Source organism: Rhyacophila brunnea, unplaced genomic scaffold, assembly GCF_057557595.1.
Source record: "Rhyacophila brunnea isolate RB1 unplaced genomic scaffold, BYU_Rbru_1.0 scaffold_15, whole genome shotgun sequence".
Taxonomy (NCBI): Eukaryota; Metazoa; Arthropoda; class Insecta; order Trichoptera; family Rhyacophilidae; genus Rhyacophila; species Rhyacophila brunnea.
In genome coordinates, this window is record NW_028232806.1 from 12,824,697 (window position 1) to 12,840,474 (window position 15,778).

General features: G+C 30.7%; 1 protein-coding gene across 1 annotated transcript in view; it reads right to left on the bottom strand.

Moving 5' to 3' along the window:
* Window positions 1-1,759: 1,759 nt before the first annotated feature.
* LOC147074930 (alkaline phosphatase-like) overlaps window positions 1,760-15,778 on the bottom strand; it is a 97,169-nt gene continuing 83,150 nt past the window's right edge. The window contains exon 11 of the mRNA XM_085942948.1: window positions 1,760-2,175. Within this exon, the coding sequence (XP_085799074.1) occupies window positions 1,885-2,175 (291 nt within the window). The 3' untranslated portion in view covers window positions 1,760-1,884. The remainder of the gene's footprint in view (window positions 2,176-15,778) is intronic.

The following is a 15,778-nucleotide window of genomic DNA, read 5'->3' on the forward strand; positions in this document are numbered from 1 at the left end:
GACGAAAATAAAAACATGACGTATTTTTTTACACTATTTACAACAAAAAAATATTATTTCCACGTCAATCAATAATAATATAAAATATTTGTTTTGCATTTAATAGAAAATAATGATTAATTATTTTATTTCTTTCCTTCTATTACTATTAAAAATAAAGATCAATACATTTTATAGCTCAATAATTATTGTGCAACTATCGGCAAGTATTGTCACTTAAACTCTATGATACCTCGACTCATCCGTCATATGCGCGTACTCGAGAGTCTGGCGAACGCTTGCGCTTGTCGATATTGATATTGGTTGATACATTTCGCGCCGCGAGTGGACGGATAAATGAGGTTACTTGTACCTGGAAAGTGCGTAACTTGTTACGCGCGAGTCAAATTGCGCCATCTGGACAAGGCTTTTGGTATCGCAACGTTAATAACACTTATAATTTAAAGATTCAACATCGTGCTTAAATCAGGTTATTATTTTAGCTTTTATATTGAAATATTTATATAATGTACCTACCAACCTATATTGATATATTTGTACTTTATATTTTTTTCGAGATTTTGAGTTATCAATGTATTGCTGCCATATTATGCAAAATATTTTTTATTAAATTATGTTTTCATTTTTTCAGTGATAATGTTGAGGTAACTACAATTAATTATCTGTTAACCTTTTCTTTACGATGCTGATAAATTCTATCCGTTCCGGTGATGTCACCTTAAGGTACCATACGAGATTGTCAATATTAAAGTAGATAAAAGGGAAATGCTTATTTTGGCAACATAAATAAGTCAAATAAGGTTTCGTCAACATTATTTGTTTTTTTTTTATTCTACAAAATTATCAGAAAGGCATTACAACTTAATTGTAATTATACAAATATTTCTATAGACTTTTAAAGCCTAAAAGTCATAATACTATCTTGATCTCATGACATATTTTCAAAATATCTCTTTCTCACAATTGAGCATGTTTCTCTTTATCGCATTTACTTTTAGATTTATCTGTTTTGTTCGTAATGGAATTCGATGCTCTGTATTACAATGTGCATTTATAATCTATGGTAGGTAAATGAAATCTTAGGGATTTTTCAATTATATATATTTAATGGATAATGCTATCAATTTTTAAAATAATAAAATTTTAATTATAATGATTTTATATTGGTGATTCTAGGATAGCTGAAAAATAAAGGCAAAGAAGTGCATAATATTAACTGAAATATATGCAGTTGTTTAATAATCGGCTAACTTTATGGTGACATTGCAGTAACGGGTAAGTTAAACATGAAGTGATAAATACTATTATATACTAAAGATTAGGGTAAACTGTGTACGATATTTTAACTGGTTATGAAAACAAAATACTCTCTTGAACATTAGCGTAAAATAATATATAATATATATTTTATAAGAATGTGTAAGATAACACAACAAAGATTAAAATAATCGAACATCATTTGTTTCTATTAACTTTGATGGTTGATAATTACGATAATATCATACAGAATAAATAATATTTTTTATGTATAACGCTAGATAAAATAGAAAACTCGGATATAGTTACAATATTATAATGTAATTATAACCAAAACGTTTACAACTAAATAATATGTAGGTATAACTAGATAAATTTAGTGAATATTGTACATGGAATGGTGATGGTTGTATCATTATCATTAATTTTTTTTTTAAATTTATATTATCCTCCGCATTTAAAAATATACATACAATATTTAAAATACACAAAACAGGTCGTGATAAATTTCGAAGAAAACTGTACACTTTTTCAAATAATTACTCTGCAAATACCATTATCTACGTTTGCTTTTTCATAAGTTCCACCTGATTACCGTTCCTAAATGCTACTGAATATCCCAAAAGCTCACGTCGGGTAGCTTTCTAAAAACTTCACGCCAGTTCTTTGAGCTTTCGAACTCGTCACAACTCTTAACCATTGAAATACGACGAGGAAATAACTAATAGTAATGTGTATAGCTGTCAGTAAGCAGCAAATGGTTTGCGGTATAGACGCCCCCGATGCGGCCCGCGGGCCAGAGTCGTCCGCCATGACACTCGACGCTACGACGACGACGCCGACAGGTTGCGAACCGCTGCCTGCCCCCGATAGGCGTCGGGACGGAGATGTATCGCCTTCTGGACAAGTTGCAGACACCTGTTTAAAAAACAGAAAACATCAATATCAACAAAATAGTATCAAAAAAAAGCTGTTACATAAATAAATTTTATTCTATTTTTTTCTTATCTACATATGAATATAAAAAAGTTAAGGAATAAAATATTATAATTGTTGGGGAAATAATTATTTTAAAACTAGCAAATATTACCAGGTAATAGTACCACCTGACAAAATTTTCATATGTCTTCTCCCAAAATCCCAGTTTCTCTCATATTTTTACGTGTAAGACATAGTGTTACTGTTTTTTTCGTATAATTATAATTATCCTTAAATCTATTTGATAACACACTAATTTATCTCACTACTCAATATGCTCACATTGTAAGCATTTGACAAACTATGATGAGAGTATCCTATCATTTGTTTTTTTTCACGACACATTTAACATAAACGATTCCTCCGATTTTTCAAATTTAGAATTCTCATTTATACTTACGTTTAATACATCTACTGCCTATCTGACTCTCTCTTAATCTCTATATCTATATGTCTTCAATTATTTTATGTTAATGTAATGAAATATCGACTACAAGATATTGTGTCAAGCTTTTTAATGCCTAGGTACATACCAATACGATTATATGTCAAATCAATTGAAATATGTCTAGAAAAGGTAAAATATTTTCTGATGTATGTCGGAATTCAATAAGTATAAGTATTATAAAAATTATTTTCATGATAATATAATTCGCAATGCAGATTTACTAACCTTAATTTTTTATTTTTATTTTATATTCAATTTGAAATTGATCATTCACAAGTGTGGATTTATGATCAGAATAAAACTATTAACCGTCCTTTTACTATGTTAATAAAAATTATGTTGCATCCTGTGCCGTAATATTGCCTCACACGTATTATAATATGAAAATTGCGATATCAACAATACAAGAGGTACTCGTAAATACATAGAATAATCAATATATACTATTCATCGTCATTTGATTTTTGTTTTGTCAATAGTTACAGTAATATAATATAATTATATAATATATAACACGAAGAACATAGACAAAGTGGATATTTTAATAAAAATATAAAATATTCAAAAACCTGTGTAATTTGACTTGACATCACAGAACAGGTAAATAAGTTTTAAGCCATTAAATAATGGATAAACAATATAATACTTTCTAATCTACTTTGTATTATTAGCTATATACTACCCACAATGTTCCGTTCGTACGTAATGTGCGTATATGAAATATGGGTCCATTAACTCATTCGCTGCTGACTAGATAATGATTTTTTTAATTACCAACTTTAAAATGCATATTAATTACATCGATCGGCCGCCTGGTCATTACGCGCCAGGTGCATCTTCAGCGTCCAAAGTATTAATATTCCTTAAAAAGTTTCATACATGCCTATTTTGCAGCGAGTTCAGAAGAGATTTGTATGCTACTATTATACCGTTACTATCCTTTGCTCTGTAATTATGTAATGATTTTGTTTATCTATTTTTTTGGTTATGCATGTTATAAATGAATACTACTACGATCCATAATTTTACATCAATATTATAAACCTGTGGCTGCGCATCGTGAATCTCAAACATGCCTAATTTATTTAAGTAATTACCTGCATAGCATTAAGTTGAACTTACAATGTAAACTATATCATTTATGTATCCTTCATCAAAATCATTTTGAACACGTACGCCAGAAGTCACCTTTGTCATCATCTAGACAAAGTAACCCTTGCTACAGACGCAAGCCTGTATATTTTTTTTATCAAATCTCTTAATTCGCGAAATCTTGTTACAATGTATAATACGGAACAGTCAAACAACGAACAACGAACAAAATCAAATTTCACATTTGTAAGAAATTCTTTTGGAAGAAAATATACAGGCAAAGGCGAGACGAATGACTGCTAAACAAGTACGTTTGAGAAAGCGCTGACTTCAGCCCTATCTTGACGCCCTTCTATTGTATTCAAACAATATAAAACGGAGATATTTTTACCTACCAACATACAGTCAATTCAAATCTCTTGCAACGCAATAACGTCCGTCGAGCCGTCATTTATCTCAGACATGATCTCCGTAATTATTAATTATTATAATTTAGAATCAGTAACATTAAATACTAAAAACGTCCTGTAAAATTGTAATCAATTTAATATAAGGGAGTAAATAAATTCAGGGGATTATATTTCGCACGCCAATCTGTTTATTCATTGGAGTCAAGCAACCATATCTCTCCTCACACTCTCCCAACTATAAACCTACATAGGTATTGTATAATTGGTTTTTGTATGTCTAGCGGAAGCCAGCGGCAAACAAATTTTGAAAATAGCCGATATACTGTATTATTTTTTGTAAGGTTAGGTTAGATTAGGTTAGGTTAACATTCTTGAATTCACGGATTCCTGCCAATATTGGTTATGAAAATTGCCGCTGTTCTCGCATTGCTTCCATTAAACAGACTTGTACCATGTAATTTTGCAACACCTTGAAAACATACCTATACAATATTAGAATAAATGTTATAACAAGTTATACCGAGTAGAATTCTGATGTCAGAATAGGGTGTGACTAAAGTCGGAGTTCTGTCTGGCATCTTTTATATTTAAAGATTTGTAGGTATGTTTATGGGGTGAATTAAATTTATATTTATACTTAAGTATAAATATTTAGTATACCGTGATTTTACGCTATTTTACACAAATGAGGCTGTTTGAATATGGATGATACCGACCTTGAAACTAATAACTTCAAATCACTTTAAGATAAATATGATGTTATATTTTCTAAATCATTAACTTGTGTGTGGAAAATTCAGTAAGTTCATACAACAGAATGACAATTAAAAGTCGCACCGCTTCCGGTGAATTGAGGAGCGATCCACTCTCAAACAAAGTGAGCAATTTTAAAATGAAGTCAAACCAAAATTGGTAATTTTGATGCTGAGATTAGAGACACTCGCGCGCTTGTGACTGAATATTGACTCAGTCACTTTGAAATATAATATTTTCCACCAAAGTTATCTCAAGGGGAAGGAAAATATCTAATATTAAAAAATATACCAATCTATCTATATTATATAAAGTAATATTTAAATATATTTGAATCATCAATGTCGTTTTCATTACTGCTTTTATTTTACATTTTGAATGAATCATATTTCAATTATTAAGAGTTTTCAATATAAAAAAAGATTAAATAGTGTCTTATGATTTATATAAAATATCTAATAGTATTCGCTGCTGACTAGATAATGATTTTTTAATTACCACCTTTAAAATGCACGTTAATTACATAGATCGGCCGCCTAGTCATTACGCGCCAGGTGCGTCTTCAGCGTCCAAAGTATTAAGCTATCCGCCCCATACGACATTCGGTTTTAATTAACCATATCACGAAGACCTACGTTTGAATGTAGCAGTTATTTGCGCCTGAGAATGTTTAAAATGTGTCGCTAGATTTCAAAATCAGCCAAATCCATAATGAATAGGAGAAAAACAGCTTTTTGTTTTCTCAAGTACACAGTCACAAGGGTGAAAGTTTATAATATTTCGAGTACAGAATATTTAAAATTAATAAGATTAATAATATTCCACATTCCGATAATGCAGAAATGTTAGAAAGTAGTAGTTCTTCAGCAATTCACAAAAAAGTCAAAAATACCTAAAGGTGGACTTGTCTGATTTTGAAATGACTGACACAAATGAACATTAACTGAGTTTACTGAGACTTAATTTATTAAAAAGTGCTAAAAACTAAACGATTCTAACGAAACTCAGTTTTGCCATAATATATTTGTTTGCGACACATATTAAATCACATACCAAATCTAATATATAAAAATTAATATTTGTGTGTTTGTGTATTTGTGTGTTTGTTTGTTCGTATTTAATGCGCAGCCATACCGTTCATTCGATTGCGATAAAACTTTGTAAACTTATTGCTTGCACTTGCGGGAAGAGTATAGGCTATAATAATATATAAAAATGAATGTCTGTCTGTCTGTGTGTCTGTCCCGTATGCGTTCCTATATCATTCATCCGATTGCAATGAAATTTTGGTAAGTGGTTGTATGCACGCAATTGCGATGAAAATTTGACCAGTTGTTGTGCGCAAGCCCGCAAAGGTTTCTGAATTAGTACAACCATCTTCTTCTATTCGTATGCGTTCCTATAACATTCATTCGATTGCAATGAAACTTTGGTGAGTTGTCATGCGCATGCCCATGAAGATTTCTGATTTAGAAAATCATCTTCTTCTAATATTCGTATGCGTTCCTATACCATTCATCCGATTGCGATGAAACTTTTGTCAGTTGTTGTGAGCACACTTGCGAAGGTTTCTAAATTATTATTATATAAAATACAAAGTTTGTTGTTTGTTTGTTCCATCCAATTTTGATTTTTTTTTTACTACATATTAATACTACAGTGCGTACGCCTGCGAAGGTTTCTGAATTAGTAAAACCATCATCTTATTCTTCTATTCGAATGCGTACCTACACACATTCATCCGATTGCAATGAAACTTTGGTGAGTTGTCGTGCGCATGCCCACGAAGATTTCTGAATTAGAAAATCATCTTCTACTTCTATTCTTATGCGTTCCTATACCATTCATCCGATTGCAATGACATTTTGATCAAGTGTTGTGCCCTTGCCCGCAAAGGTTTCTGAATTAGTACAATCATCTTTTTCTCCTTCTATTTGTATGCGTTCTTATGCCATTCATCCGATTGTGATGAAATTTTGACCAGTTGTTGTGCGCACGCCCGCGAAGGTTTTTGAATTAGTACAATCATCTTCTTCTTCTTCTATTCGTATGCGTTCCTATACCATTAATCCGATTGCAATGAAACTTTGGTGAGTTGTCATGCACATGCCCATGAAGATTTCTGATTTAGAAAATCATCTTCTTCTAATATTCGTATGCGTTCCTATACCATTCATCCGATTGCGATGAAACTTTTGTCAGTTGTTGTGAGCACACTTGCGAAGGTTTCTAAATTATTATTATATAAAATACAAAGTTTGTTGTTTGTTTGTTCCATCCAATTTTGATTTTTTTTTTACTACATATTAATAACATTAATAACGTTTTCATATTTTGGATTCGATTTTAATTTAGTGTTCTTATGTTTGACCTTTACTCCTATTAGAATTATTTTCATATTGCCATATTGTATTACACAGATATTTTAATATTAAAAAAATAATTAACTCTTATTATTTTTCAAATATATAAGATAAATATAACCACGAAGTGACCCTGTGCGAAGCCGGGTACTTCAGCTAGTATAAAATAAAAAATTGTAGCTACCGTATTTATTACAATCAATCTGGTCTTCCAGGAAGCTCAAAATGAATGGTAATAGGTTCTATTGGGACAGAGTATTTTTCTAGTTAATACCGTGGCAAAAATATACATAAATCTTTAAACTACAAGAGAAACCGATTACATCAAGTTTATTTAACTGTTGTAATTTTGTATTTTTTTCCCGTAGTATTTCTGACAATACATTATTGAATGGATGTGAGTAGAAAAGTTACAACCTTAACTAATGAGGGTGGGGGATTAAATATATTGGTGTCAACTGCTTCACTAAACTGAATAATTGCTGCCAATAAGAGATTGTAACCCACGTAAATGTACACCATTAGTCATGGCGTACTGCGGAGTCGAACTGGTAACTTATGAGGTCAATTCTTTGGTGCGTAACTATCTATCTACATAATAATATAAGGCATCACTTTCATATACGAATAAGTCTACAATTCAATATTTTTGGTTAGTTACGTTTTTGTGTTTCAAGTGGAGTTGGTTGGTTTTAATGTGTTGATTTTTTTCATAGTATTATTAAATTTAAAAATTACCAAAATATATTCATTTTATTAGCCGATTCAATATCCATTACATCAAATAAAAAAATGCATTCAAGATATTGTAGGTATATTATTATTAGTAAGTATTTATTATTTTAATTATTTCATATAAAAACGACATTAAGCGACATTTTGAGCATCATTTTGACAATTAATATCAGTGGGAAAATCAGATGTTTTAAAAGTTTCTTGTAAACAATACGTTATAACCAAACGTTGTCAGAGGGAACTAATAAATGTAGTTCCCGTGTAAGTAAGTATTATTCTTGAATAGTAACAGAAAGAGAGAGAGAACACTCGAATAATTTAATATAATTTATAGGTATTATCATTTGTTTATCAATTGTTTCATCAAAACATAATTACATGATTTTTAATTATAATATTAATATTAATTATAATAATAATGTTTTTAAATTATATTTATTTAATCTTCATTAATACCGGGTTACTTTAAAAAAATGATTTTCCCACTGACATTAATTGTTGAAAAATATATTTTTCATTGTAATTTCTTTTTAAAAAAATAGTATTTTTTACTTTCGGTTAAGTATATTGAGAATCATTATTGTTTATATTTTTTTATATTTTTCGGGATTTCAGCCTTCGGGATTCCGGCCTTTGGGAATTCGGCCTTTGGGATTTTGGCATTCGGGATTTCAGGCGGCACCTTATTTTGTGATCTTTATGAGTTATGTCCAACACGAACTTTTCCATGCCACGTTGCGGTACTCGTAACGTTTGGATTTCTCTCACATTAAGAGTCCATGTTTCACATGCACACGTGAGCGTTGGTAGCACACATTGGTTGGTAGCAACACTTTACGCTAGATGACGTAATGGAAGGTCACTTTTGAAGATACTATTCAGGCACCCATGTGCACTACATGTCAGTTTGGTTCTGCGAGAAATCTCGTCATACTCACCGTCAATTGACATTTCCTATCCTAGATAGACGTAGTTATTGACTCGATTTGAGTTCTATTGATGAGGATTGCTTTTGGTTCAGCAAATCAGTTTATCATCGCATACTCTTGTCTGCTTCCTTATCCAATGGTTTATTTTATGATCTTTACGCGTTATGCCCAACATGCACCTTTCAATGCCGCATTGCGCTACCCATAATTTTTGAATTTCTCTTACATGAAGAGTCCATGAGCTAATTAATAAATAATGTGTGCTAGATTTAAAAGTAAACTGTATATTTTATTACACTAATTACCTAAAGTTAATTTCACATACATCTCGTTCATGCTACATAAGCCATCGCTGAGTAAAATATACCTACTTGATATAAAACCGTCGGTTTAAAATACTATAATTGATATAGAATTTTACTCGTGTACTCAAAACAGTATTATTTCAATATCCATGCCGTATAGGTATCGAACTTTCCAAGTATTTAAATAAATCTCTACTGTGTTGAACAAACTTTAAAACTTTTCATTCTAACGTGATACGAATACTTATAGTACGGTCAAAACCTTCCAGGTGATACTATTGACTAGGGCAAAACATTTTAGTAACATCTATCAACAGAAACTACAACTAAGGATTTCAGATGATAATTAAGTACCTACCCACTTGTCAGTCGAAAATCATACTAATCAGTCGATTTCAATCCTTTGAATCAAGCAGTCATTTCTCGCATATTCTGTTTGTATGAGAATGACGTAAAACTATTAAATAATAAATTCACATAAATAAATAAATTAATATTATATAAATAATATATAAATATTTAAAATGTAATACAGTGTACACAAGAAAACAACCATAAAAAGAGTTCTGTGTTATTAATCAAATATGTAGCCACATAACATCAACAATTAAACATATTAGTTGAATATTTTACCTTACTTACTTTTAACCTCTTTATTTTTATTACCGTTATAATAATCATCCATATATTAGTATAATAATAGTTATAATAGTTATAATAAGCTTCCAGGAAACGTTTCCACTACTTTGTGTTTACCGCAAGCTTTTGCGGAGGCTATGTCTATTTTAAACTGTCCAACCACATTAGTCTAGGACTGCCGACCTTTTCTTTACATAGTATATCGTAACAGCTCTTGGGCAGATGACTGTTTTCTATCCTTCATACATGGCCTGCCCACTGGAGTCGCAGTATTTCACAGTACAATGCAAAAATTTAGTGGATATAGGTACCTACCATATTCGTCAAGTATCATCTTCTTTGATACAGTTTCGAAGATTATTCTATATATTATCGCATTATAGCATTGATAAAATGCTATCCAGTTTTTCTCAATTTATATTAATTTATAATCATCATAGTTCAGTCAAGAAGGAATCTTGATAAAAGGTTCTTCTTCTTATTATGCCATCCCCTAGTGGAGGTCGGCCACCATCAATGCGATCTTAGATTTATCATCTGCTACCCGTAAGAGTTCAGTGGAGCTGCACTCGTACCAATCACGGAAGTTCTTAAGCCACAAAATACGGCGCCGTCCGATGCTACGCTTACCATTGATCTTTCCTTGAATGACAAGTTGGGGAATGACGTACTTTTGCCCTCTCATAATGTGGCCGAAGTAGTATAGTTTTCTGGTTTTGATACTACGCACCACTTCTCGGTCCTTTCCCATTCGATTGGGTACTTCAACATTTGTCACCCGGTTAGTCCAAAGAATTTTGAGGATGCGTCTATACAGCCACATCTCGAAAGCTTCAAGTCTCCGTGACATCTCTTGGTTTAGCGTCCATACTTTTATACCATATAGAAAAAAACCTAGAAAACATAACATCGTACCATACGCTGTCTCAGACCTAGGTTAAGGTCTCGATTGCTAAGGAGGCATCTCATTTTGAGAAAGGCACTTCTTGCGATCTCAATTCTAGTTTTTATTTCCTGAGACTGGTCCCATTTCTCATTGACCCACGTACCTAAGAGTATAATAGCACATTATATAAAAATGCTAACAGCAAAACAAAGTCGATATACTAAATTAATTGTATTATGTAATTAAACAAATTTGAATCAATATACATTCCGATTTTAATTTGAAACAACAAATTCAATTATTAATTCTAAAGACGTTATATTATTAATTTATTTATGATGAAATTATATTCATTATGACTTAGAGTAGGCAATGCTTTGACATCTAAACATCTGAGCTGTATGAAATTTATTGAATCGTAACGCTAAAGAGCAATGGTTTTAATATCAAATTTACAGCAAGAGTGTCTATTTTTTGAAGAGAAGCTACTCGGAAAGGCGCGCCAGCCTCCGCGGCAGAACGAATTGCGTGGGAACCGGAAAGGGCGGAAAGCTTTTGAGCGAAACCTTCAAAAAACACCCCCTACCAACTCACATAGAGATGATCTACACAATTTTATACTTTGCATCAATACTTTGAAGAACGATAACGTTAGTAATTTATTTTATGTTGATTTAAGGGGTGACATGCTCAGCGTAGGTCAAAATGGAGCTTTTATTATATTTTCAAAGCATGATCCTGGACATTCCTTGAACGTTGTTGATAATCTATTTATATAATTTTGAAGCCTTATTATACTTTATATTTATTTTAAACACGCGAGTTAACATCATTTGACTCCCTACTTCAATTATAGTTTGTCAATTTATGGCTACGGCCGTATATTGTAGCTTAACCACTGGGGAATGCAAAAAAAATGGCGTATTTCAAAAAAACACTACCTTATTCTTAGGTCAATAATTATTATAAAGCAATCATTATTCGTAGGATGTTTATCACACTTGAATGGTCAAAGACATAGCTTATAATTAGTATCTGTAGAATTATCTTCAAATGTGTTAATCTTGCCCATTTTTTGAATAATAAAATGCCTAATTCTTGTCAAATTTTGGATCACAGAGATTATCGTAAATATTTCACTATAATAATGTCGACATAAATTATACTGATGGTTTTATAAATGCGTTTAAAAATTAATAAATGTAAAAAATCTTAACACCACTGCACATTTATGTACTGAAATATTACTATATTCTAAAACATTAGAATGAGAGGTTTAAAAGAATACTATTTTATGTAATAAAAATACTTTATGCAGTCATCAAATGTTTAAAATAAATTTAAAGGATAATAAGGCTTCAAAAAAATATAAATAGATTATATACAACGTTTAAGGAATGTCCAGGATCGTGCTTTGAAAATAGAATAAAAGCTCCATTTTGACTCACGCTGAGCACGTCCGCCTTTAAGTTGAAATATAATACTAACTGTTCAGCAGAATAATGTCTTGCTACACCTATTTTCAAATGGCTATCACTCTCCCTGGGTTTCATCAAATAGGAAAAGGTTTTTGATTCTATCAAAAATATCTCAATTATAGACGGTTTGTGCAATCAAAAAAATTCTAGATGCTTTATAAACATCATAATATTATATTAAAAAATTATATGTTGATGCAACAACCATCATATTATTATAATTATTAATAAAAGTTTCCGACAAAGCGACACGATACCTGGAATTATTGCCATTGACGGTGAATAAACGAACCATAAGACGTTCGAAATAGGGCACAGGAGCTTTCAATTGAAAGCCATATTATAGGTTTAAAGATAAATATTTCCAAGACAAATGTATTGATATCTTGCTCTGCAGAACGAAAAGCGATCGTCATTTTTGTCATTCAAATAATGCGGTCTACAAACACATCTCAGAAATGTTAATTGACGGGTGGTATGACTGGTATGTATGATGAGATTGGTTGTAGAACTAAACTGGCATAGAGCGCATTTTTACGCCTGAATAGTACTTACTATCCCATATTGATATACGGGACAGTTTTACCTTTGATAGAAAATGACTCAATAATTATTTTTACTTACTCAGCATTTGATTCACGATATAACAAAATAAATTACACAGTGTTAAGAGCATAACGGTGAATTATAATATAAGTGATCCAAACATGATCATAAATACATAACGTACCTACCTATTTACTTAGCTAATAAATATTCCCACTACGCTCAACCGACACAGTCCATATTCCGAATATTATGGTATGGTTTTTAATAAAATATATGTGTCGAACACAAACACGAATAATGAAACTTATGAACAAATCAGATTACGCTACGATTTTATAATTCATTGTAAATGCACGCATTGAATGCCCCAATCGTATAGTGGTAAATGTTTTAATACATGTTATACAAAATGTTTAATTCTATTCTGAATATTCCATTTATTAACAATCATTTAAAAGTAAAATTATTATGAATTGTAATTATTGAACATAATAAAGAAAAAAAAATACGGCATTTTTAATGCATATAGGTATGTTTTTAAATGATGATCAGTAGGTATATAAAATATTACATTGTCAAATCTTGTAAATAATTCATTGAATAAAAGAAACCGTTTATTGGATTATAATTACTATATATAATTATTGTAGACCACCTCATTCTAACCGTATCAATAAACTGGTAGATCATTAATATGCAATGCGTGATGCAGGTATACGCCAATATGCCAATACTTCAAATGCGACATAGAGAGCGCAATACGCTTTTCACCATAGCAAAACCCTCCGTTTTAATTTTTGTTTTACTTCGATTTCCATTTAACAAAGTTTTACTACACTAAATCCATTTAAAATGTCAATATTTGCAATATAAGTATTGAGCGGTATTGATACTGTCTTTTCATATCGTCGCATTGCTGTCCCAACACTATTGGCGGATGTGCGCTGTAAACACGTCAGGTTTCATATAATATACGTAGATATTGCGATGGAAATCAGGTACATATTTCAAAGAGTCTCTCAATTGCTAACAGACATAATAATATTACAATTGCTTAATTGTTAATAAGACGCCATTTTGTTAATTTTATACATTCTAACGGCCATTGAAAATGTTAAACGAGGTGCCTAATAGCACGATTACAATTCCGAGTAGACTGTTTCAACTTATATATTTTTTGTAAAATAAATTAGATACATACAACTGACAATGTGCTTTGTAAAATAATATAAACACGAATTAGTACTATAATACGTCGTTATACAACATTATTAAACATAAGACATTAATTAATAAGTCAATTTATGACCGATCGAATTCCCACAGTATTATGTGATATTGTTAAATATTATAGCAATGAATGTGTTTATATAAATAAACAAGGGATACATTTAGATTTAGTACTGATTAGACTAGATTAAGATTTATTATGCAGTATCATGAATTGTAATGTTCACATCAAAAATCCAGAGTTTATGATGTGTTTGTAAAATATCTGCTGCATATATATCTAGATATTCTTACGGTGAACCTAATACGTGGGAATATATCGCAAAATTTGCAAGTACAATAGATTCTTTTGCAGTATTCAACCTATATATTGAGCATATAGTTAGTATAAGCGCGGACTCCTGATTCAGACGCAATACTAATAAGTAATATTAAATACTTGATTTTACAATTGTTAATTAATAGAATCCATAAAGTATTTTTTTGAGATTAAATCATTGATTACTAATTTTGGATAATTATAGCAGCATTGTTAAACGCTAACAACGTGGTAATTCAAAACTGCGTGTTTTAATTATTGTATTTCAAATCAGTCTTTTCATGTTCATGCTAGTCATTGTAAGAACTGGACCAACTTGATATATATGGAAAATGGCATTGTTTATTACATATTGTTGGTGTATAGGCAGGTATTGTATTATAGACTTACTTATGTATTCGTATATATAGCTATATACTATATAACAGCTATAGCTATTTCATTTCAGTCCACTTGGGTCGTAATGGAAAGATTTTTACTACTTTGAGTCTCAAAATTTCGTTTCACATGATTTCACCCAATATTATCTAACACAAATATAATATAACAATATAATATCTATATTTACATTACATTAAAGTTTAACAAAAAAAATCAAATCGATAGGTACCTCAGTTCCAAAGTGTAACAACTCAAAAAGAGATGTTTTTCTAATATTAATAATAATATGAGTTTTCAGGGCTTTCCACAACATTAACCTATAAGTCTAACGTATAATAACCACTGCCATTCTAAACTAATCACAGATCATTAGTTGTTACATTTTGGAACTGATAGATATCGGTATTCTTTTCTTTATTTCCTCATACTTAACACAAAACTGGAAATATTTGACTTTGAAACTGAGTTATCGAAATATACTGCTTTTTTTTGCTTTTTTATACCAAATGACTATAAATTATAATATATAACTTTACTATTTTGGCAACAACAGAATTTGATGATATACGATTGATGGTAGCGTAATTATTAAAAATCAATTTAATTTATCAACAGACCCAATTGAAAGTAGTATAGTGACAATATTGAGCAAATATAAGAAAGATATTTAAATTTTTTTTCTCGTCATGCCGGTGACAATCTCCAGTAGTTCGCATCCCTAAAAGTAATTTTGGGGAGAATAAGAAACTGTTTAGGAGAAACACATTTTGACGCAGAGCAATGAAATATTAAGTTTTATTATTTGAAAATTATGTTGTTGTTATAACAAATACATAAGCATGATATTTTTTTCATTGAATAACTATCAAAAATCTATTCCTTAAAGACGTAATAGATATGATTGCAATATCTTCATAGATCATAATAATATATTCTATTATGCCGTTCTTGATAAATTCATAATGTTGTAAAATGATGATCTTGTCACAATCATAAGTAATGTTACTCAAAAAAATATCATATTAA